Genomic DNA, 26804 nt, shown 5'->3' with positions numbered 1-26804 from the left:
GTTGGCTATTCTCCAGTCAGTTAAACAGATGGAAATAACTTTAGTATTATGGATGCCAATATAAATTTCTGGGTAGTTGGCACTTTTTATTTTAAGAGACTTAACTAGCAGCAGCTCAATTCATATTGAAATAACTGAATGTTAAGAGTGGCAATAGATTTCAGGGCCACTCCTGGAGGTTGGCACCTTGCCAGTAGCTCAAGAGCCCCAACTGCTGTGCTGGTACTGAATGAACCAACATTCCAGGATTTTACAGTGGGCAACCGCAGGTAGTTCTCCCTCACCAACTAGCACCCCTAAGAGAGCTGCCGATGAGATGCTACAATGTTTAATCTGTGGCCATGGTTCATAGCCAGGGCTGCCATCAAAAATGTTTGGGCCCCATACATTATAAACTTTTAGGGTCCCCTCCCTATGTCTAAAAGTTGCAGCATATCAAAGTTCTTTAAATCAGGGTCCAGTACAGAATTACCCCTCGTCCCCTCATTGATGACAGCTCTGTTCATAGCTGTAAGAAAGTGATAAACATACTTCGACTTCTCTGTTCATTTTAACTTAGCTTTATTCTTAAAACAGGTATGTCATAATAGTTTGCTATATATATACTGATTTTACAGTGTGCTGAAATGTCTGAGCTATAGTAGCTGTAGTTCTTGATACGGAGAATATAAAAAAGATGTGTAGGTATTGGGTATACCCTATCATTTCCAACAGTTACTCAAGTGCTTTAATAATTTTTGGGGAAAATCCAAAATAGTTAAGTAATTACAGTTAAAAAGTGAGTGTAAATTTTGCGATGGGTAAACCTGCTTTGGTGTCACCTTTCTAAAAGGTGGTATTTCCTATCCCTGTGGGGAAAGAAATCTTATCAATGGATAAGAAACAGATTTAAAAGAAAAACATAACAGGGTTGTGAGCCATTCCTGAGAATTAAAAAAACAAAACTATTTGCTTTATGTAAACTTTTTTTTTTTAAAACAAAGACTTCACTTTGGATGCTATTGCTCTAACTATGTCTATGAAAGTTTAAAAACTTTTATTATCTTTCTGTTTCATTGTGCAAATTGCAAAAAAAAAGTTGTTTACCATTAGTCAATGTGCAAACTGTCAGTTTAATTTATAGATGGTACAAAACAGGATCAGAATTTAGTCCCATCCACTCATCACAAAGATGGCATTTGACTGGTGGATGATTTAGAAGTAGAGGCTTTTTACTACCCAATTGAACATGGGACAAATACCATATAAGATTTTTGCAAAAATATTTAGTTTGTTGCAATTGAAAAAACTTCACCTTATTCCCTAAGTTCATTGAATATTTTATTAACTGAATAGTCTCTATTCTTCTATTAATCCAGTGCCATTGTGTTCATTTTATCTGTTATCTCTTTACCATTTATAATGACTCTTTATAATCACTTTCTATATCTTCACAGTTTAATGTTCTGGACTAACTGGAATGAGCAGCACCCCAGCATCATGAGATCCACCTTATCTGGGAAGAATGCCCAGGTGATTATCAGTACGGACATTGTCACTCCAAACGGCCTGACCATTGACCACTCTGCAGAAAAATTGTACTATTCTGATGGCAGCCTGGGCAAGATAGAGAGGTGTGAATATGATGGATCACACAGACATGTAAGTAAAACAACTTTATATTAAAACAAATGCAAAAACAGGGGTCAATTGATTTTTTATAGTAAAAACATATGTTGCCTAAAGCACAAATTGCATTCTGAGTTGCCTTGCAGATTGCTAATGCAGGAAGCTTAGTGAAAGGAAGTATAACAGCAGAAAGCTTAGTGAGATGAACATTTCTACCGCCCTCTTACTGACCTTCTATAGAGCTTGTGTGCACTTACAGCTCAGACTTCAAAAAGGTGTCTGTCTTTGTCATGCATTACTACATTTTCCATACATCTAGACTGGATAAAGATGGTGGAGAGGGCTTAGCACCTAAAGTAAAATGTCAAAATCTGAACATACAATCAGTGCTATGTAGACCTCTTTTAGACTTGACTAGGGTAGCTCGTACCTTTGTCCCCAAACTTCCCCCCACACCTAAACTCCTCCCCCCCTCACTTGCCTGCCCCCTCCCCCCCTTTCTTACACTCTTCCCAATAACATACTGCAACCTGTTGCATTTAAAATGGCTGGCAAGCAGCCGTTTATTTAACAATAGATTAACAACTTAACAATTTCCAAAAATTTAACTCTGCATATATATCTGCAACACACACTTAAAACAAACAACAAATAGCATTTAAATAACAAAATAAATTAACAATTAAATAACATCCATATAAACTATAAATTAACCCCTTTGTTACCATAAATCCAATTTCTAACAGAACCAACTATTTTTACCCCAAACAACTAGGTTGCAGGTCCGGAAGGTGAAGTCAGCAACACCATTACATCTCCAATGATGACCAATACCGCCATGCCATTCTGGCCCCTAGCAGCACAGCACCACCTCAGGGGCTTCCACCGTTCACCACTTAAAGGGGGGGCCCACAAACTTGGGTGCCCCCCCACCATAATTTAACCCAGGACTCTTACCTTCCACCAAACCTCAACCGCCTACCCCACTCCTTATAACAGGATGGGTGGGTGGGAGATTACTTCCTTCAAAAACTGTCCTTAATTTCTGTTTCTCCCTCCTTTCACCCTTTCTTCTCTCCACCCCCTTTACTTCCGACCCGACCCTCTCTCTCCACCTCCTCTTTCTGTAATTCAAACCTTAACCCTTTCCCCCCTTCTCTTGGGCAGTCTGAGCACGCCTGTCAAGCAGCCCCTCCGCATATTTGCCTGCTACGGGCCTCTCTTAAGGTGGAAAACCATGCAGTTAGCTGCTTCTAGGCAAAAAGCAACTAAACTGCTGTTATGTTTTCAGTAGCGACAAACCCCACTGCAGGTTAATGTGTTTGAACGGGTTGCTTTTGCAGTGGTAGTTCAGTTCTTCCTCCAGATGAGGAAAAGCAACTGCATGGCCAAATCAACTTGTTGCTTCTAGAAACTGGACCATGATCCACTGTTCAAATGTGTGCATAAAGGGTTCATTTGAACAGGAGTATTTAAGAGTCTGTTGAATGTTGTTGTCAACTACAATTCTGCATTGGTTGCATGTTTTGAAGAGAAAAGGGGTGCTTTTTGAAACAGGCCTCCGTGGAACCCTTCCCACAACCCCTAATGAATACTTTTGCTCATTGGTAACCAGTCCTTATTATCCAATATCAGTGCCTGACTTCTCAAATAGTGTTCTGGAATAGAATGGGATGTTCGCAAAGTGCAATTAGAGGTGATGGTCAGATGTCCAGAAACCTTTGGCCTTATAGTGTACAGTATATAAAGCCAACATTTCATTTAACTGATTGATTTTAACATCACACACTAAAATATCATTATTACTGATCTTTATTTGCTAGTTTTAAACAAGGTTAGTGATCTTTTTAATTCTTCCTCAGATCTTGTAATAAAAACTCAATTTTCTTTTTCCCAACACAAGGTTTCTGAGATTCCCGAGGCCAATCTATTATTGAATCTCATTTCATATCCAGCATTCCTATTACTATATTATTGTATAAGCATGACTGGGGGCTAGATTACAAGTGCTAACGGCAAATGAAATGTATTTTTTTTATCTCACTTCTGTTTCCTTTACCTTGAGCTGCAGTCATGCCAAAGTCAAAGCATCTGATGTCAAAATGGTTTAATTCTGCTAGTTCTGACAACGATGAACATAGCTTAGTTATGAATCAGGTGAAAAAATAGGTTGACACGTGTAGCTCTAGTATATATTAAAATTGTATTAGTTTAATGTAGATGTAAACCCTAACATTGACTGTCATTGACTGACACTGAGTTTGATAAAGAACTGTGTAAACAATTGTTCACATTTTCTTCAATTATTTGCCTCATTCTTATCCTTTTCTGCTTCTCAAGGCTGCTAACCTGGTGCAGCTTTTCTGTATACACTTCAGGTATGATTGATTAAAGATAGACTATCCTGGGAGAACCTGGACAATCCAGGAATTGTTCTACTTCTCTTTTTTTCGGGGGGGGGCACATCGTCTAAACATGAGGCCCTCTTTATATGAGGTTTTAGTGATCGGGTTCATGTTTGCTTTGACACACTTATGCTTCCTATTAGTATTGATTGATGTGGGTTACTGAGCTCACTCTTTGCCCTGCCCTATTGTATGAATCCATAATCTTTCTTTATTATATACTGAAATTATTGTTTGCTTTGTACAGCAATGAACTGAATACAAATTACAAATCAGTAAAAATTAGTAAAACATGTCCTTACGGAACACCAGATTATTCTCCATATAAATGAATGAAATAAAGATGAAGACACCACTAGTGAGTCCAACCTTCACTCCCCAATGGCCTATTAGGGATTATCTTCACGTTTCCTCCTTTCGAGTGAACCTGTACACCCCAAAGAAGGAGTAAATTGTAAAACATATTTAAAAAAAATATTTTTTACAATTATAAAAAATTGTAAAAAATATTGTTTTTTCCATTATGTAAAATAGATCGCCACCCTTTTATAAATTGTTGAAATTGGGATGATAGGTTGGCTTTAAACAATACTGTACATGGTCTTACAAAATGATTTTCATCGACAGCATCAGTGACTCCATATTAGGACAGGAAATATTGTAGATGTTTAATTAAGGTGAAATTGACCCCAATTTATAAAATGGATAATAATATTAATATTTATAATAAATAAATAGCTAAGAAGTTGAAAAGGTCTGGCTAACGATATGTTGTTACAGATATTTGTCTGTAACACAATTTTTGGGTTTACAAATCTGTGCACATAGTAGAACGTATCTTAGCACTTTTATACACAAAGTTCAATCATCTCTTTTGAATCTGCTTTGAGCTCACTTTGAAATATTTCCAGCAATTTGTAGCATGTTATATGTAAAACCCCTTTGCACCTTACATTAGTAGGCTGCACATTTGTTTGAATTTGCTTTGACAGTTCACCCCTCTATTGCTATGAAAGCCATTGAACTTGCTTCCTATAATTCCTCTGGTCTTACTCCCCTGATGCCCTGGCTCGATAATGAGTCATTTTGAAGCTCATTCAGACCTCATGACTGCAACAATTTTTGGTAGCCTTGGGTAAGTTTCACTTAATAGGATTGCAAGGTTGGTTCAGTGCTCAAGGTTTATTACATGTGTTTTCTGAATATAGTGACAGCTTCTTGACCCTCCTCAATATTATAACTAAAGCACATAGTAAACTGCCATTATTCTGAGCTATTGTTCTGTATGTTCCCATAGGCTGTTATTGTAACAGATCACTTCTCTTATTAACTAGTGCTTTTTTGAGCATCAGCAATGTTTTGGTGATTATGAGCTTAGGGGTTTAGAGAAAAAAACAGATATTACATTGAGTTACTGAAATTTATGTTGTGATAATATTGCTTGCTTCTTCACTGATTTTCAGAATCTGCCATTAGATAGCCTTGTACTTTTACTCCTTGTCTGTTGGTTTCATTGGAAAATATAGACAAGCCGAGAATTAATTTCTTCATAACATTTATTGTCATTGGTGTGTTATTTTTTTCTGGGGCTGTGCTTTTATTCACTTAAAACAAGTTTTGTATTCACATGCATATCTATAGGAATTCAAAACTAGAATGAAGCAGGTCAAATGCAGGTCAGAATGATGTCAAATCCAATTCACATGTCAATGATTTTTAATGATTTGTGAAGCATTCCAAACTGATGCTATCAATACAAGCCCAATACCCCTTGACAAAGATCCTTTAGCTGTTACTCTTTATTATTATTAATATTATGATACAGTATTAATATAGCACTAACATATTATGCAGTGTTGTACATTAAATAGAGGTTAGCGCTTTTGCAGCGCTAGGTCCCAGGTTCAAATCTCAGTCAGGACACTATCTGCATGGAGTTTTCGGGTTTTCCCCGTGTCTGTGTGGGTTTCCTCCAGGTACTCCGGTTTACTCCCATATTCCAAAAACATGCAGTGAGGTTAATTGGCTTCCCTCCAAAGTTAATCTTAGCCAATAAATTTTGAGCTCCTTTGTGGGACAGCTAGTCACATGACTATGGACTTTTTACAGTGCTGCAGTACAGTGCTATAATGCTGGCGCTATATAAATACTGTGTAGTAAGATTAATGATTGAGAGTCATTTTAAATTTTTTCCAGTTGTTAAGAAGGTCCACAGCTGTCAATGACACAGAGGTAGCAGGCATGCAAAATATAAGTTGTGGAACAATGCCCCGTGATAAGAAATATTAACATAAGGTTTAGGGGGTGTTAAAGTGGTAAAAATAAAAAATGGAGATATATCAGTAAGATGAGACACCTTATGTAGAGTCTTGTAGCCAGTATCTTCTATACATATACTCTAACACAGAATTTTTTGACTTGAAGGACACTCTTCCAGGAACCCTGGAAAAATTGTTTAGATCTTCAGGGAGCCCCTGCTATATTAACTATATCCCCAGCACACAGTATATTAATGTAGTGGTCAGTAGGAAGAATGCCCCTACCTGACCATTGGGAAGAATGTCACCCTTACAGATAACCACACAGATTATTGGTGTCCAATAAACTGGCCTAGGAGGCACAAACTTGTCATTGCTCAAGGAGACCCTAGCACCCTCTGGAGGAACCCTGATTGAGAAACACTGTTCTATCATATTTATGGTAGGCAATAACTTTTATAAAGTTTTTTTTTTTACGTAAAAACTTTAAATTTGTAAATTTTACCCAGAAAAGTGGTATTCTTCTGTACGTCTCCTCCCCATACCAGCCTATAACTGAGTTTTTGGCATTTCTCCCAGCAGAAAGTTGTGTGTGCCAAGTCGTAGGCTTCAGAATACAATGTCCTGCAAGTCTCTTTGTAATGACATGGAAATTTGTGAATAGCTGTCTTGCCGACTACAAAACCCATGGCTGAAACCAGCTCTAAAGGAATTTTCGTAATGGATTTTGACATTCTGCCTTTTGATTGTTTGCTTATGTGTAATGCATGTAAGTGTGATGTGTTTTCACACCTCATGCTGTACCTTCTCATAACTGCAAAAGTCTATTAAAAAGAAGAAAAATAAGCCTGTTCTGAAAAATGCACATTCACTCTGTGCTCTAATCATCGCGGATCCTGAGTGTTTGTTCACCCTGTAGTACTCCTGTAACTGCATTGAGCATTTTAGTGCACTATTTAGTTAATGTGCTTCTTGATGAAGTTGGGCTGTTAAGTGTTTTGCCCTTCCTTCGGTGAAGATGAGCTTTCGAGTGTTTATCCCATTGGTTATAAATGCGTTCTTGTTTATTATATGGTATGAAAGCCTTACAATAAACCGCAACCCACTTATTAGAAATGTAAAGTTGTATTAAGAGCAAGGGAAGAAAGAAAATTATTGTGAAGAAAATGTTAATATTGGATCTAGCCGTCAAAAACAATAGCTGGTAACGTTGAATGCGCTGCCAGAAGATTTTACACCTCATACCTTCGAGTCTGGGAGCGTGAGTTGGAAATCAACCTGTCCCAGGCTCAGAAGGATCACATATTGTGGTTTTGCCACAAAAGCTCAGTGGAGCTCAAGAAACGGGATAAAAAATCCTTACTCGATAGTACAAGACGCCGGATAGACTACATACAATTTTTCCTTCTGTTTCTGATATGTGCAGGAGGTGTGGTACTGAGAGGGGCATGATGTTACATATTTTTGGGAATTGGAAGCTCAAAGACTTTTGGCAAGGAGTAAGGAAAATTTGTCAAGATATGTCTGTGAGGGCAATACCTAATGGTCCTGGGTTTTTCCTGCTTCATCTGAATGACTGGCCACAGAAAGTTTATAATAAATCGGTAGTTAAACATCTGTTAAATGCGGCAAAGGCCTGAATTCCTAGTATGTGGAAACAATCGTCGGCCACTTCTGTAGGGATGTAGATGTAAAGTAAATTGAATTAGATTAATGGAGGATTTGACTGGGGGTATCTACAAACGGGATTAGAAATTTTTAGAAACTTCACCCTGGAATGTGTTTCAAGAATCTCCAGTTTATAAAGATTTGTGGGGTAATTAGTGGACTTTGAGGCTTAAATAGTCTTGGGCTCATGAAAATGCACATACTGACGGGTTTGTTCTCTTGGTCATTGGAACTACAGGTTCTGATTTTAAAATATAATGTTTAAAATAAATCAATAGCTGGTAATAAAAGGTAGTTTGATCTCTGCAAATCATAGCTTTCACTCTAATTACTCTAGGTCACATGAAAAGCATTTACTGCTTTCACTGCCACAGGTCCAAACTGTTGATCCCTACCCATTTCCCAGTTGGTATAACATCTGAGTTTGCTGCAGTTTGGATTCACAACCAAATGAGATGTTTGTCACTTGCCAAGTTTGACAAAGTATATCTGGGTTTCCATGATAGCAACCAGCTCCTGGACAGTTGGAGGTTGTCAGGAGTAGTACAGGCCCTAATAACTATTAGGCATTGGGAACACTGGCCACCATGTACGCTAGTACTACCCCCCGGCTACAAGTTGCTCATGTAAATAGTGGTACCACTCCTAACAATAACCAGCCAGTGCAAAAATCTGCCCACTTCACTTCTGCTGGTTACTAACTAAATGGAAACCTTTACCAGTATGAGTTTGCAAAATAGTTTGTGTACATTAAGGCCCATCATGTTTGACTATGGTCTTTGTAAAGTGATGCATAAACTATTGGCACTATAGAATTACCAGTTGATAATATTAAGTCTTCTTTATTTATTCAATATTTTATGCTGATCCTCTTTGGACTGTCAACACCTGACACCAACGCCTGCTGGAACGCAACATTTCTACCATCTGTAGTTAGGAATTATGGTAATGGGTAATGGGTGATGGGTGAAACCCAACCATGATGAGCCTGAACCATCCTTCAAAGGGGCTCACAATCTAATGTCCCTGCCACAATCATATCTCATTAACACAGTCTAAGAACAACTTTTTTTATTTTGAGGGGTTGCATGTTTTTGGGATATGAGAGGAATCTCATGAAAACATAGGGAGAACATACAAACTCCTTGCAGATGAAGTCCTGACCAAAATTTGAACCTGGGACTTAGCGCTGCAAAGGCAAGAGTGCTAGCCACTGAGCCATCCATGCTGCCCTTAGGACTTAGAAACAAAATATAAAGTTCTTTTATTAAACAGTAGCACCTGCTGCATGCTAAAACGTCAGATTTTACACAGAAGGGTAACCACCAGCTACCATGTGGTCCCCTACTTCTGCAAGAGAGGTACTGACTCACAACTAGGATTCTAATTATTCCAAAAGATGTTCAGTAGATTATCCTTAAGGCTTTGTCATCAAACCATGGTTTTGTGGTGCTGGATTTGTGTAATGGGCCTTTCTGCACAGTACCTTTACCTAAACTCACGTTAGAGGGGTGTCACAGACTTTGGGCCATGTAGCGTATGAGTTAGTGGCAGTATTGCAGAGATCATGATCTGGTTTATACGACTACAATGTGTAGTCAAAGCCCTAAAGGGAACTTTTAAGGAGCAAAATGATAATGTAAAATCCTTGGCCTGTCATGCCGTATATTGTCTTATATCTTAGAGTACCAATTTAAAAGCAGGACAAAAGCATTAGGATTTTCTATCCCATCCATATTATCTGCAAATATTGTACTTTAACAAGACTATTCATGTGTTTAATGTTTTCATCAAATTCAGGCCCATTTCCTTTACAGCCTTCTTTTATAGATGACTGCCGTTACAGTAAAACACAGCACCACAAAGTCATAATCCAACTCGTATTGATTAAAACGCAATAATTGCCCAAGAATTTCTAACTTTATGGCAAAGTATAAAATTGTCTTACGAGTGCAACTTAATATTTTATTTCATATTTAACAGCAAAGGTATATCATTAGAGTTTGCGTTCCTTTTTTTTTCTTTCTTTTGTCTGTTTTTTGCCAGTATCCATTTCATGCCTAAGAAAAGTTAAGTGTTTTTGGTATTTAACATTCAAAGCTCATGTTTAACTGTTTGCAGTATCTTGTACATATTCAGATTCCGGTAACTAATACTGTCTGTGATTATTGCTGATGGAATAATTTATTTACCCTCAACTGGTCATACACAGGGCAAGTTTTTAGGACATTTTTCTTTAGCCCCCATTCAGAAAACCAAATAGCATAAAATGAGCTACAGCATGATATATTATCTTACCGGGATATTGGTTCCCAATTTTTTTGGCAAAGGCATCTGGCACTAAAAACATTTAGAAAGATTCTTAACAATTTGTCCATACTGACACCAACAGCATACTATTGTAAATGACACATCACTGGTAAACACCCGTAAAAAAAATAAAAATAAATAATCACTGAAACTAGCTTAAAAAAGCCACGCAGAGAGCATGAGACTAGTCAAAAGTACTGCCGGTGGTCTCCTTGTAGCTATTCTTTCTGCCAGTACTCACTTTTAATGCCTTGTTTCTATGCTGAAATTGCCATTTTGGTGAAGACGGAGTTTTTCATGACTGCACATCATCAAGATAGAGAACAGTACAGTCAGGATATTACCAAAGCTCATTTCAAATCTGAGACAAGCAGTCAGAGACAGCAATGCCTTTTACAGTACAGATATACTGCTATAAGGCTTTGGATTTTTTAGATTTAGATTATAGTTTAGACACACTCTCAGGGCAGGAGGTATACTAAAACTTTCCAGGAGGAATTCTGGACTAAAGGTACATTTGTTTTAAGTTACATATTAGGAATGGTTTACACTTTTAGAGATTCCTTATTACAAAGCAAATCTTCACTTTTTAAGGTCAAGTGCACCTTTTACGTTGCCTTTTCAGTTCTAGTGCTGCAGAAATTAGGGAGTAGAACATAATGGTTCATTTTGGGATAGTTAAGTTAAGAAGCCTCCTGCTCTTTATTCAGTTTGTTAATTTTCTTTAGTCACATTGAATGGAACGCCAAGTCAACCTCAAGCAATGAGGCAATGGATCACCGCTGCACTGAAGCTCAGTGCCCATGCTTGGAATAAAAAGGGTAGTACAATAATAGAGGGAGCAACCTCATGCAGTATTGAAGATGGTTACATGGGACAGAAGAGGTGGTAAGGGGAAGAATACAAGAGATTACTGGACTCCATGGAAAGGTAAGTGTGGATTTTGTATTTTTTTTCAGATAAGAGTTCCTCCTTAATGGAAACTTTTCTTCAAGGATAATAAACATAAGTTTGAATATGGTGTTGGCCAACACAATAATGAACCAAGTTCAAATAGTGCTGATTTATATTTAAAATGACCCAAATATTATAATGAATATATTAAACTTATTCGTAAAAGAAGTGTCCCACAGCTCTTTCAAGTTCTTCCTGTTATCTTCCATGTCACTGCATTATCCTTTTTTGGGTTGAGGTTTGAAGGAGAAACTAATGAAAGTTGTGGGGGACTCAGGAAATTGTCACTGTAGCAGTTTTTAATCAGACTTCACAAGATTAAGAAGATCTTCAAATGATCAGTTAGAAATAGAGCAGAGTTATTCAACCTGGGCAGCATGGAAGGTAAGCATTCACAGATTTCTTATATGGGGATGGTTTAGTTTAAGATGCTAACTACAATATATATAAGAACTTTGTCTCTTTACATCTTCAAGTTTTGAAAGTCTTCATTACCTCCCTAGCGGAACCCCGAGTGTGACTCGGGGTAGAAAAAACTTGCTAAAAGTGGTAACCCCGAGTCACACTCGGGGTAGATAAAGCAGCGATAAATAAATGTCTTACCTTATCCGACGGCGTCCTCCTCTGTTATGCTTCAGCGATCGCATCTTCATGCTCAAGTCAAGCTGCATATAAACAACTTGCAGACAGCGAGAGCGACTTGGAATCGCAAGTAGAGTCAAGTGACAGTGATTACCCTGGAAACCTGTCATCGGACACAGAAAGTGACAGCGATTTGGACACTGGGGTTAGTGACATCCGCATCTGGTGCTCTAATAATATCAGTCAGCCTCAGCCGGTGCCCCCAAGATTCCCATTCACTGGGGAGCCTGGTCTGAAAGTAGAGGTGGAGCACAACCCCCTGCATACCTGGAGCTATTTCTGAATGACAAAGCCATACAAAAAATTGTTAAGGAAACCAACAGGTACGCCAAGCAACAGTTAACTTCCACATCCAGCAGATTTTGCAGGACCAGAAAATGGGAACCTGTCACTGAAAAGGACATTTGGCTGTTTCTGGGCCTAATTATTTTGCAGAAGTGGTAATGGTCCACTAATAGGCTGATTGCTACCCCTTTTTTTTGGAACAGTCATGTCTGAGTACCGTTTTTGCCTAATATTGATGTTTCTACATTTTTCAAATAATGAAACATTGGATGAGACCACACATCCTGCGCCCAAGCTGAAAAAAATCTGGGAGTTGTATCAGATATTGTTGGAGAACTTCAGAGACAGCTATGTCCCCCAAAGAGAAGTAAGCATAGACGAAAGTCTAATGGCCTACAAGGGGAGGCTTAGCTAGATCCAATTTATTGCCTCTAAAAGGGCCAGATTTGGAGTCAAGTCCTTCATGCTGTGTGAATCAGCAACAGGGTACATATGGAACACCCTCATTTACACTGGGAGAGGCACAAAATTTAGCCCCAGATTCAGCAGCTATGGAGTGGCGACATCATCTGTGCTTTCACTAATAAAACCATTGCTGAATCAAGGGTATTGTGTTACCACCGATAATTTTTACAGCTCCCCTGAATTATTTGAGTTCCTGATAAAGCATAAAACTGATGCCTTTGGGACCGTTATAGCTAATCGTCGAGAAATGCCACCCATGTTTAGCAAACAAAAGCTGAAAACTAGAGAAATAGTTGCCTGGCAAAAAGGAAAAATGATGGCCCTGCGATGGCATGACAAGAAAGATGTGTGCCTTTTGAGCACTGTACATAACGCCGCCACTGCTATGGCTAGAACAAGAGGAGGGAAATACATTGTGAAACCACAAGTTGTTCTGGACTACAACAGTACCATGGGGGGTGTTGATAGAGCTGACCAGGCGATGACTTTTTATCCTGCTGTTAGAAAACAACAGAGAAAAAACTATAAAAAAATGTTTAGGCATCTTGTGGAACAATGTCTTTGGAATGCTTTCATTCTTTTCAAAGCAAAGAATGACAGGCCTGTACTTCACCATGATTTTATCTGACAAATTTGTGAGGCCATATGTCTAAAACATCAAAGAGCAGAAACAAATAGAGTTGGACGCCGTGCTACCACGGTGGTGAACCCAGAATGCCTGACTGCATACCACCACATACCACCAAGTGCAAGAAAAGAAGCGCCAACGAGGATGTGCGTGGTGTGTTGCGCTAAGCATGATGACACCGGAAGAAAAATAGGGAAGGAAACCCGGTTCTACTGCCTGGATTGTGATGTTGGATTCTGTGCTGTCCCTTGTTTCAAAATATATCACACCCAGGATGTTTATTAGTTGTTTAATCAGAGGTACCATCAGAGGTACCTATATTAAAGAAAAAAAAAAAACTTTCGAAAAGCTATGTCATTATATTTTTTAGAAAACTTTAGAGACAGTCAAATTTGCCTTGTAGGAAGATGTTTGTGTCTCCGAAAAGTATGTATGGTCAGATGCATTTAGGCTTGTCAGCCAGATTGATTTTTGCATTTACTCTATTACTCACCAGTCACAGTCCAATCACCTGTAAAAATACAATGATGTTAAAAATGTTGGTCCTATTAGAAGCTTGGCATGGATAAAGAATGCTGGTATTTCTAATTTCACACACTTCATTCAGCAACTGGGTTAAGTCTCAGCCTATTCCATTGTACTGTGCTTATTTCTCTCCAGTGGGCACTTCTATTTAAACACATTATAGGTACTTGAAAGTGAGAATAAAAGGACTCAAGGGTCTACATAATAATGCTAGCATTACTGTTAAAGTACTTGCAGCCTATGTAGAAAAGTTGTAGAATTGTATCTAGGCTTAAATCTTTTTATAAAGAAAAAAGTAAGTAAAGAGTTTAGAAAAAAAACATCCCCATAATACCAACACAAAATAGACCCGAAGTTTGGGATTAAATGTACCTAGTGTAGAGATGAAAAGGGACAAATGTTGGAGAACATCACATTTGCAGTTCCTATTTTCCCTTACTTTTTGAGAGTGAGTTGGACAAGGGTAATATATCAAGCTCAGGTCTTTTGTAAAATTAATTTACCCATTGTTCTTATCCAATAATGAAACAATACACGATATGGCCAGATGGTAATGGACAACTAAGCATCTTTTTGAGCTTGTTGAACATCCTGTTCAAAACCATGCACATTAAAGAAAGAAAGATTTGATTCATTTCAAAGGTGCTAAGTAGGGCTGAGGTTCCCCAAAGGTTTTTTTAAGACCCTCTACTCTTGCAGTTAGGGCAAATCAAATGGAGATTCACTGTAATAGCAGAGGTATTTTATTCACATCTCTAACAGTCCATGTTCCGTACCTACACCTGTTCCAGCAGCCACTGCTCTGATAGAGGGCAAATTCTGACTGCTGTTTTATCATAATAAATTTGCTGGTAATTTTGGTCAGAGAAAGATTAAAAAGAAATGTATGGCTAAAATATTTCATTGGCATTTTTAAGGGTGTATGTCATACAACTAGGGTGGGTCCTTAAAGAGGACATATCACCAAAATGTTTACTTTACATTAAAGGGTAGAAAATCCTTTTTTTATGTAAAGTAAAAATTATCGTTGGTAAAAATAGAATGGGAACGCAGAGCCTCCCAGGATACCCATGTCATGCATCGCAGGAGGCTTCTGGTTGCTCGATATAAAGTAGGATTCCAGGATGGCGTGTGACCCAACTAAGGAAAGTAAAGGTGAGTGACTTTTTTTGTTTTAAGTTTAGTTCCACTTTAAAGGGACAGGGATAGGTAAGTATGTCGGGTTTATTTCAGCTTTAGGTAGCCATTTCTTCAGTGCTTTATATGAAGGCCATATAACTATGATCTGACTGCAGAATGATTGTCATACAAAATGGCAAGTTTAAATCCAATAAACGTGAATGCCTGTGTCTCTGAAAAAAATACAACAATAGCAACTGACAGGTTAATTCATCTAAACCTGGGCTATTTTAGGAATGAGATACATAAATAGACCTTGACTGAATAATGGTAATATTCTCCAACATCTGTAGGAACCTTTTGGGTCCTTGAGGACTTTAGGCTCCTTATGCAGATTCCCAATAAAGTTCTCCTGTTGTTTAAATCAGAATTTAAAATGTGATAAGACCTGTAGTTGACATGTGTAGGTGACACAACAGTAAGTTTGCTTAATCCTTTACATGATGACAGGAGTTCTAGAAAAAATGTGAGCAGCCCCAAAAAAATGAAGATAATAGATGTTGATTGCTGAATGCATTTTCCCGTACCCCTTGTGTTTTGCACTTTTCCTCTGTTTATAAACTGTATATCTCCTATATGGATAAGCTGGATTATTGAAACATTTTACTGGTGTGAAGTTTCTTAGAACTGTTCTGTTCCAGTAAAAGCTTGTTTATTCTGATATATTTGATATTTGGTTCAATAACCCAGTTACATCTGTTCTTAGCTTCAGGTAGATCTGCGATTTAACATATCTGGGGAATCGTGGCTTGTTCTACTGAATATAAAGTAAAATCACTGCAGTCTCCTGGGTCAGCCTGAAAACAGTGCAAACATATTATACATTCTTTATTTGTGTTATGCTGGCAAACTCACATTCACAAGCTACATATTTGCAAGAACATTCAATTTTAGACTGTGGATAATACGAACAGACAGCAATATATATATATACATATATATATATAAATACACAGACTGTGAGGGTGTCAAATAGGGCAGTGGTTTCCACACTTATTTTGGAAGATGGAATGGCTTTTCACAAGTGATTCCAGAATTATCCTTTGCTAAACTTGGTTAGAAGTAAATTTGACCTAGTACTTAAACAAAACAAGTCCTAATCTGAAATTGAAAATCCTGTGTTTATTTCTTTTGTGTGAATATTGTAATATTTGGGGGAAGCGGGATCAGTGTAGCACATAGTACCCAGCCGTACAGTCCAAAGAGTGCCTTTTATTCAACTCAAACAACGCTTTTTGCATTCAAGAAAAAAAAAACTTTGTCTCCTATTCAGCAGATTAGTAAGAAAACACAAGCTTCCAGGCACAAAACCTAAACAAAGTCCCAAACTGGCAAAAAGCCGCTCATAATGTACCCTCAATCTTGGGAATTGTAGATTATGCTGCTCGAGTGCTTCCCACTGTGCTTACAGAATCTTTGCTTCAATTTCACATTCATTAACTCTCTCCCAGAACTCCCTGGGAAAATATAAAACCCCACCTGACTGTTAACCCCTAGAACACCAGGTCCTGTCTGACTGATGCTTCCTTCTGAGGCAGGTTCTAGGGTAGAATGAAAGGCCCTACCAACCTTCCCTTTTGTATAGTCTAGGACCCTGGAATCATTTCCAGCATATATGCATCCATTCCTTGCCAGGATCCTTTCTCAGTACCCTGGACCTGTCTATGAGGACAGGAAGCCAATAATGTGGGAAATATACTGCCTATCCAGAACCAATTATTGCATTCCTGTATTATGTATAGAATACTTTCCTAACTAATCAGACCAATCCTGGGCAACAAGCTTAAATTGGTAGACCTATAGTGCAATCCCTTGGAGGAAATCTGGTATGCCAAGTAAACCCTCAGAATAGTAAAGGATTCTCACCAAAGTGACGTCCTGGGGTGTTTGGTAATCCCCAGAACTGTGCTGTCCATTTCCCCCCTTCTCTGATGTAGCTTGCAGAAGATGGTGGCAGCCAACTTAGCCTTCTTGTGCCTAATTATTTAGAATAAACTATTTTTTTTTTTTGAAAATCTGCCTGGAGTTAAGTTTTTTTTTAGAAATTATTTGAACATATATTAAAAATTAAGAATTTAGTTCTAGGTGTCTGTAATAGTAATATAATGCCAGATTGACACATTTTCTAAATACATAATATTGTGTTAAGAGATATCATTCTAGAGCTGTGTCATATTGTCTTTTTGTTCTGCCATCTGGCAGGCAACAATATGCTGAAGCTTCAGGACTTAACTTAAATTAAACCAAAATATATCTTCATGGGATAAATATATACCTGTCTAACGTCAAGAACCTGTGAATCGACCACAGCTTCAGCTGTAATTTACAGCATATTGAATTATGTGTGCATTTTAACGCAGTAAAGCTTCTGGTGTTTATGAGGGGACATTTTTTCACTGTTTAAGTTGGTTTTCTAAAAGGAGCACTCAAGATGAAAATTTGGTCCTAAAGGAAGCAAATCATTTGGAGTAGGCTGAAAAAAAATTTCATTTCTTTATATTACATTTACACATTGTGGGTCCAAAAGTCCAGCACACAGTGTTTTTTTTTGCTGTTCTGCATTTGTAGTATTTAAAGGTTTTTGCTATGCAATGCTAGGCTTTCAAGCCTTGTTGTAGTAGCTAAGACCAATGCCAAATCGGAAATTCTACAGCAAGAACTCTGTCACTAAAATTATTAATATGGCGCCAATATATCACACAGCACTGTACATTAAATAGGGGTTGCAAATGACAGACAGACTAAGACAGGATTTCCCCCCACTTAGGAGAGATATAGGGCCTTATTATTAAAGCTCTCCAAGTCTAAACCGATAGAGTATCATGGGAGAACCTGGGTGATTCAGCAAACCTAGAATGGATTTAATAAAATAATTTCTTATTATTTGGCAAATATTTTCATACCTTGATCAAATCAATTTTAGGTGTACTGAATAACCAAGATTCTTCCATGACAGTCTATCTTCTCCAGTCTTGGGAAACTTTAATAAACTGGGCTCATAGTTGCTTCCTGTTGTGTCTCATGGTTAGATATATACAAAATAAAACAAGTCTCCCTTACAAGACAAAAAGCACAATTTAAAGAGGAACTCTTTAAATTTAAAGTTCCACATTGAAATTTTGTGACCAGGCATGGCTTCATTGAAAAATGGACAGGCATAGTCCCTTTTGCAATAAAACATATTCATGGCTACCTTCACCTGTCAAAATCTCTAAGCTGCACATACGTTGATAGCTACCCAGCACATCCTGGCATTCTTTGCGGCTGCTAGGACTAAATCACTTCCCGATTATCATTACGGTAGTTACATCAACACAACCCAGCTATTAAAGATGGCAGAAAATCTAAACATGGGAGAGAAAAAGGAAGAAGATGTTGGTGCCTATCATGGATTAAGGTACAGGTGAATGTAAAAAGGTTACTTTTAAAGAAAATAAACTCTAAAGGGGTCCTAAACATTTTTTATCTGTTGATATTAAAATACAGTGTATTCCTACCTTTCTCTTAACATGACAACTCAACTCAAGGTCTAAATTTCTATTGATAGTATTAGCCTTCTCCCCCTTCCCCATCTCCATAACCTTTCCTTGCAGAATGCTTTGTTGGCTTCATTATTAGCTGCTTCTCTTTCCTTCCCTTTTCCTACTATCTGTCTGTGAACTAAATGTCATAGATCTTTTATAGACGTGTTCTCTACTAGTTCTTGACAGATGAGTCATTGCTGTGGGACACAGACTTTTAGTAATATGACTAACAAGCTTTGTGCTGACCTTGTGCTGCAAAGAACTTGTCATCATTACATTTCTATCATTTCTTGGAATCAGAAAAGGAGAAAACTGATCTGCTTACTAGTACATGCACTTTTACTGACAAATAACCCAATGTTTGATCATCCTTAAATCCACATTCCATTTAAATAAATTAAAAAAACTATGTTTTCCTGACCTTATCTGAAGGCAATGACATGCAACATTATGTTTTACTTAATAAAGTGTTGAAGAACTTGTACATCATGTATCTCAGAAGTACAGCCACGCAGCAATTATGGAGGACATGCTGAACGTTGGATGCTAGGGTCAGTAAGATCTATATCCATCAGGATACAGATAAATTTATTAATTCACCAAGTGATAAACAAATCCTCAAATTGCATTTGAGTTTTGCATCACTACCAATGGCTAAAATGTTATTTAAATAAACTTAACTTAATGTGAACCTAGCCAATCACTAAAATCTGATATATACATACTATTGGCTTGAAAACTTGTCAGTCTGTTTAAATCTGTATCGAACCTTGGTAATCCCTTGATAAAGGTCCTTGTTCTGGTGTTACTGGGTTACTGGGGGACAACTTTGGTGAGTAAATAAAAAGGAAGGGAAAAAAAAGTAAAGGGAGAAGAAAAGTAAAAATAACCATACATAAGAATGAAACAAAATAATCGCTAATGTACAGCAAAAACTCTTCATGACTACCTAACATAAAAATTTTACATATTCAGCACCATTACAGGCCACAAGCATTGGTACTGATCAACTACATAAAATATCTGTATAGTAAAACAGTACCCATGATGCCCAAGTTTATGTAAATGTATCAACCCGTTCAGAGCTATAGCTCTAGACACCTTTGTCTAATAAATATCAAGATCTTTAGTGAAGCCAACTCCATATTGAGGGAACCGTCATAAATTTCCAAAATATAGGAATCAGACTGTGGGCTGCAACAAGAAGATGCAAAGTTAGTGAAGATTTATGTGAGCTCAAATACTCACCTTGATCGTGTAGGAGACAGGTGGAAAGAGTAGAGGGAAACAATGCCCTTTGACCGGTGCAACAAATTTGCTTCCAGGAGGTCTGGATCATTGTACAGTTCCAACAAATATGCAGCATCATACTTGAAGCCTGATGGCACATCCAGCAGTGATCTGTAGACGCAGGTTGTCATTTTATTTGTCATGGTGGAGGTTATGGGCTGCCATGTTGATACACATTGTGTAGACATGTTTCACCGTTGTTGCTGTCAGAAAGTCTGCCCAGAGCAATGAATTGCAACCAATGGTAGAGGGAGTGCCTGTAGAAAGAACGTGAACAAAATGAGGCTGCAGGGGATTGACAATAATTATGCCAAATTTGCTTGGGTTTGCTATTTGAAACAAACTAAGACAGGGTAATTCCATGTACAGATTAATTGTCATTAATGGACAGCATTTCCATTGCCTGTTGGCTGTAAGAGACAGTACCTCCCTCAATAACCACCAAACTGACTGTAATCTACCTTGGCCATATAGCCAATTTCCTGTTCAATTCTCCAAAAAAAAACTTCAGGGCTTCTTTTTCTTTCTCTGTATGTGCAGCTGCACCTTCCTCTTTCTTACAAGGACCGCTGTTGTAAACTATATGCCTTTCCAATAACGATTAGTGATAAGCATTGAGATTCTTCAAGCAAAATTCACCTCAGATTAGGCTGATTTAATTTTATTAATTTTGCATCTGATTGATAGAACAAATTTCATAATGCTATTTTGATCAATTTGCATTGAAGTCTATAACTGTCAAATGTTTAAGTTAATTACAAAGCCCCTGAAAATGGATGTATCACCACAATTGCTTGTGAGATTAATGGTACCTATAGAAGCATGCCCCAAGTGAAACAAATGTGTTTTTTTTACATAAATTACTATGATGATGGGAATCCATTTTTTAAATTTTGCTGTCAGTATCATTTAGTCCACTAGGTGCTGATATTGATATAGTTTATATATTTACAATGAACACAGCTTAAACTAGCATTCATTCATGAAATGAGTCTGATTTTTAATGTTCTCTGGGTCTGGAGAAGAAAGACTATCATAGGTCAACCTAGGTGCTCCAACAAACTTGGAATGGATTTCTTGAAAATAATTTGCAACTAGTTGGCAAATGATCAAGTCCTGGACCAGTTCCATTCCAGGTACGTTTTATCACCCAGGATCTGGATCATAATTCATGCCTAATGTTATAAGGTTTATATCATTAGTTGAGACTGACAGCTAGTAGTAGTTGTACCCATTACAAATATATACAGCCTCAGCACCACCTAATGGATTAAATGTATTAATAATTGATCAACAACTCCTCCATCAGGGCAATGAAAGAGTGTATCATGTAAGTCATTAATTTCTCTGCTCAGGGTGGACCCGAAAAACAGGATCCTTTGTGTGCGCTGCCCTTAAAAAAAATGAAACCATTTTCTCACTCATCTGTACCCTTTCGTCATGGTCACCACCATCTTCTTTCTTCTTCTCTTTCTTGTTTCGATCTTCATCCATCTTGATTGGCTGGGATGACGTAACTCCTGCACAGGGAGTTCATTTGGTCCTGGCAACCAAACGGGAAGCCTAGATACTCTGGGTATACCAGCTTTCTACAGTGATTTTGATAAAGAGAGCAATCAGGCAGGTTGGGATAATGTAACTTCCACGCAGGCCTATGTGAGCTCATTCACTCTCCGCAGGCACAGAAGAAGCAGGATGCACCAAGTAACCAGACTTCCTAACCTAAGCTGTGCATGCACAGTTCATTGATTTTTGACAGTTGAGGACAGTCATCAGGCAGGTGAATATGTTTTTTTTGCAAAAGAGACATCACCTGCCCTGCCTGGTTTCAAATGTTTTGAATTTTGATTCTTAACACAAACTCCAGAGAGAACTTGCCAACCTGAAGCACTTTAAATCCCTGCTTCAGGTTACCTAGTTCTGCTTGCGTTAGGAATCACAATCCCAGCAACAATCTGTTGACTCCTGTTGGACAACATTATTTACCAAACACTTGACATGAGTACCATCATATGCATAAGTAATTTATTCTTATGCATTTGTACTTCATTTTTCTTCCATCAGTCACCCCTTCATGAACCTATCTAAATCTTGTTTAGTCAGATATTTATATTTAATGGAATACTTTTTTTTCCATAACTGAAAAGTATCCATCTTTCTTTTTTTCTCTAAATGTAAGTTTGCAAAAAATGAACCTAAGTGTGTTTTGAAGAATACTAATAAGACCCCCTTATTATGCAGCGTGCTATGCATTAAAGTTTCACAGTTACTTTAGTAAAAAAAAATATGTGTTGTGCCTCAGATGAGTACTAGACAGCTTCATATTTCATTTGGTTAAAGAAACTCCTTTTCACATGCTAAAAGCGTTATCTGGATTTTTGACCTCCGGTAATTTCAAGACATTCTGCTTCAACAATCACATGCGCTTTAATAAAAATGCTAAACTTGAATTCAAGAAGTGTTTTGAAAGTAGTCTGCGCTTGTTAAAACATGGTTTTATGTGTTCGGGTAAGAAGTAAATAGTGAAGAACATCATTTAAAAGTTGAAGACTGTGCTATGTAGAAACATTTTAAATGATCTGATTTGTGCATTGATGCCATAGATGTTTGTTGCCTATAGCAATCAGTCGGTACCTTTCTTTTGCTTCAATTAGAATAATGGTAGCTGATACTTTTTTACATTATATAGTATGAATAAAGGTTTATTAAAGACTTGGAAAAATGAGCAAGTGCAGTGCTGCAGCTTGGTATTGAGACAGGCCTTGGTGGAGCCAAGCACCTTTGGCAGGTCCCATAAAACTCAGTTGAGCAGAGCCCTTTCATTTTTCTCTCTTCTTATATCTGACCTGACTCAGCCAAAACTTCTGTTTTTCACAGAGAAAAGAATGGTTAAAAGCTCATATTTTTTTTCGCCCATTTTATATTTGCCTGTTTTGGAGAAATTGCTTAACAGTTTTTGTCAGAAAAGGAAGCGAAAGAAGATCACTCTAATGGTGAAACACACAAAAAAGAAAAAGAAAGGGCAACATTTTCAATAGGAAACTAGGAGGTCTATTGATAAAGCAGTGGACTTGAATTAGCTGAATATAACACTGCCTTTGAAAACAAATGGATCTGGAAAATTTACGACGAGAACATTTTGTCTGAATAGACCAATAATATTAAGATCATTGGACACCTGACCTCAAACTAGCATATAGAAAGTTCAAAGCTAACTTCACACAGTATTATACTCAAGAAAGAGTAGTTGATGTGAATAAAGTTGAACAGACCACCAACAGAAGTTGTTGGATTGGTTGAATAAAAGAGTTTAAGCTACTGACTTACCTTGCAGAGAATTCAATTTTCAGTTTATGAATCTCTTAGCTTGTAAGTCCTCTGGGCAGGGTCCTCCCCTCCAGAGACACTGTCTGTATCTGTCTGTCATTTGCAACCCTTATTTAATGTACAGAGCTGCATAATATATTGTTGCTATATAAATACTGTTTTAAGAATATTAAGAATAATAATAGTGAATATGGTGATAACTCACTCTGCAAAGAATACCAAAAAAACAAACAAATTCTTCCTAGTACATGATTGAATTGTTAGCAAGTCAGCAGAGTTTCATCCTATTTACTAAACCAAGTCAATTACTCCTTTAAAATGAATAATTCACTTTGCCATGCGAACAGCCTATTTTTCTATATATTTCTTTTGTACTTCAACCCCAGTCAGTGCTTTACAAAGTCCATAGTCACATTACTAACTGTTCCTCAAAGGGGCAATTACAATCTAATGTCCCTATCATAGTCATATGACATTACCCCAGACTAGGATCAATTTTGGGGAAAGAAGTCAAATAATCTGTTTTTGGAATGTGGGAGGAGTACCTGGAGTAAACCCATGCAAACACAGGGAGAACCTGCAAACCCCATGCAGATAGGGGCCACGACTCAAACCTGGGACATGGAGCTGCAAACGCCAGGGTGCTAACCTCTGAGCCACCATGCCACTCTAAATACTATATTTAACACAAAGGTAAAAATGCCCTAAAAACCAAAAAAAGGGACAGATTTGTTTTTTTTCACCATCACTCTTTTAGGTTTCTGTGTTTGTAATATGTTCTTTTATGAATCCCCTCTATTTTTTAGACTAGTAAATGCACTGTATAAAGTTTCCCCCAGAAAAGAAAATTGAAAGACTTTCATAGTTAGGTTGAAAGAAGACATTGGTCCATCAAGTTCAACCACCACATTTTTCTGTATGGCTCCATATAGGTTTGTCAAAAGCTCCCTGTATGTCATAGCGAAAGAAAAGAGAGTAAACTGGTGTATGGTGAGATTGTAGAGCTTAATAATTAATTCCTAAAATCAATACCCTAGTTCCTAATTTACAAACAAGGCAAATAATATTGCCTGCACTTCAAAGATTTTTTTCCTCTACACATGGTAAATTAATTAGTTAGCAAATCCTTGAGCGTTAATTAATGTAAACAGCCTAAATGGCTTTTCCATGATAATTGTGTTCATTTGTACTTCACCTTTCTTTCCAAACATATTTAAAGAGAACCTGATCTTATACACAGGTATTGACAGTAGAAGGGTGCACTAAAACAGAATTTCCACCAATCCTCATCCATTCCTGTTTTGGTTGCATTACAGGAATGGGGATGAACCAAACTGAATGGGAATGTTGGGGATATATTGTGTTTCTATTCCCATGCATATTAGCTATTTTAAAGATAAATATGATATTTCAAAGATTACAAATTATGTAACATTTTTATTTACATGCAATTTTGTGAAAAAGAGATTCAAGAAAACTTTGGCCAAAATACAATAGTATTTTGGGAGATAATGAAAAAAATGTAACTTGTGTAAGGTTCTTAATGCAGAAAGAGGTGAAGAAGGTACAGTTTCATGAATTAATATAGCGGAAGCAGGGAGATTCTTGTATTTCAGGTCCCTGGGTACAGCTTTCTCTTCAGCAAGGAGAACATCAAGCCATTGAGTAGTGACAGTAGTGACAAATACCAATCTAAATCTTGCAAAACAACCAGTTAGTGTCTTAGACAATATCAAGCAATGCAGCTATACATCTATGGCACTCATGACACAAGAAGTGCGTCATGTGATCTCTAGTATTCTCTATGAAATTTATATTTTGTAGAGGGCTATTCACAATTAACTTTCCAGTTGGTGATATCTACTAGGACCTAAAAGATCCTTTTTAAATCCGGGTCCATACTAGTAGCTAACGTGTGATTCAACTTCCCAAAAAGTTTTCAAAACTAAAATATTACTTTTTGGTTTGCTTTTGCAATGTTAGATAGCACTAAGCTGTTCTTTGTGCAGTAGATTCTATTTTCCCTACGACACAGAGGAAACTTTTTTCTATCAGACACTGACTGCAAGAACAAGGATTTCTAATGCCTTTCAAGCAAACTCCTTCACATTGCTAGAATCAGTCTGTACTGTAAGACTAGATTACCTTCATTTCATCAAACATGAAGATTGGTAGCCAGACTTCATACTAACACACCTGTGTAGCCATGGTATGGTTCTCTTTATCCCCTGATGAAGCCCAAAAGGTGAAATGCATTGGAAATAGAGATCAGTTTACCCTTTGAATACTACACTATAATTTTCCTTTGTCTTTTGGCATTTGGAACCAATTTTTTATATGTGATTATTGGAGGACCTCTACTTAGTTTGGAGTTCATTGAACCCCATGAGGGAATGAGGGTCGGGGACTATACTATTACAGTAATTTGTGTTTTTTCTGTTACTATTTGTACCTGAAATATTTGAAAATACGTATATAAAAACTTTTTGTTGCCACAAAAAAAAACATTCTTTCTCTTTATTGAATTTATTGCAAATTCTTTGTGCAGGTTATTGTCAGATCAGGACCAGGAACATTTCTAAGCATGGCAATCTATGATAACTATATATTTTGGTCAGACTGGGTAAGAAGAGCCATACTCCGATCCAACAAATACACCGGAGGGGAAACCAAGGTTCTTCGTTCAGACATCCCTCATCAGCCAATGGGGATAATTGCAGTGGCCAATGACACCAACAGCTGTAAGTGAAAACAATGTTTCTTGTTATTAGTATAATATGTTAATAATCTGTGCACACAGGTGTACTAGTGTTGCACTATAAGACAAATAAGTCAAATTAATGTCAGCAGGTGCAGGGACCCCAGCTGAACTTGTTCCACTCTCCATGTAGAAGAACGGATCCACTGCTCACTTTTCTTTGAACTGCTCTCTTTTTCTCAGAAGCAAAATCCACAGTGCAGAACAAGGCATAGTATATCAGAAATGGAAAGATCAACTGCAGGGAGCCTGTCCTCTACCTTTCTTTTTAAGGGCAAAACTTCCTATCTTCAGCAACTCTTTAAGGGCACATTCATATATGCTCTGCTAGAACATATCATGCATTGCATAATTAATTTTTAATGATACCCCAAAGAACTATCGCAGTGCATAGCACTGCACTGGTTATCAATACATCATGGTGTGTTGTATTTCTGGAAACAGGACAAGTTATTTTGACCAATGTGGAGCCTACCAGAGTGTGTAATTTTTTTTCACTTACAGCTAGTTCAAGAGGTTAGAATTTGCAACCTGCAGCTATTGGTTAATGTGGACCTAAACTCAAAGTTTTTACTTTACATAAAAGGGTAGACAATGCTTTTATATAAACTAAAAATCTTATTTTTTGTAAATGCAACACTCCTGACATAAGGCTCCTGACATAAGGCATGTGCAGAAGGGGCAATTTCCTAAACTAAGGAGAAAGAGATGCTAATCTCACGCATGCACAGTGAGATCTGCTCTCTTTTTTTTGCTTTACAGCAGGCTACGTCACCCGATCTGGCACCTGTGCAATGTGAGATCGGATGACATAGCCAAAAGAAGGAAGATGAAGAGTAGCAAGATGGCAGTGCCTAGCGCTTCCTTCATGCCAGGGCCAAGGAGTATTCCAGGACAGTGCGGGACCCGATCGAGGAAAGGTCTTGCACCATCAACGGATCTCCGAAAATAAAGGTAAGTGTGTTTTTTTTATTTTTT

The 26804-nt window shown here is 37.6% G+C and overlaps 1 protein-coding gene across 1 annotated transcript in view; it reads left to right on the top strand.

The window, feature by feature from the left end:
* LRP1B (LDL receptor related protein 1B) overlaps nt 1-26804 on the top strand; it is a 500403-nt gene that overhangs the window by 308964 nt on the left and 164635 nt on the right. Inside the window, 2 exon segments of the mRNA XM_072419083.1 lie at nt 1437-1641; nt 25617-25809. Of these exon segments, the coding sequence (XP_072275184.1) occupies nt 1437-1641; nt 25617-25809 (398 nt within the window).

Source organism: Pyxicephalus adspersus, chromosome 7 (assembly GCF_032062135.1).
Source record: "Pyxicephalus adspersus chromosome 7, UCB_Pads_2.0, whole genome shotgun sequence".
Classification (NCBI taxonomy): domain Eukaryota; kingdom Metazoa; phylum Chordata; class Amphibia; order Anura; family Pyxicephalidae; genus Pyxicephalus; species Pyxicephalus adspersus.
Note: the sequence above shows the minus strand (reverse complement) of the source record. Positions and strands in the feature narration are given on the sequence as shown.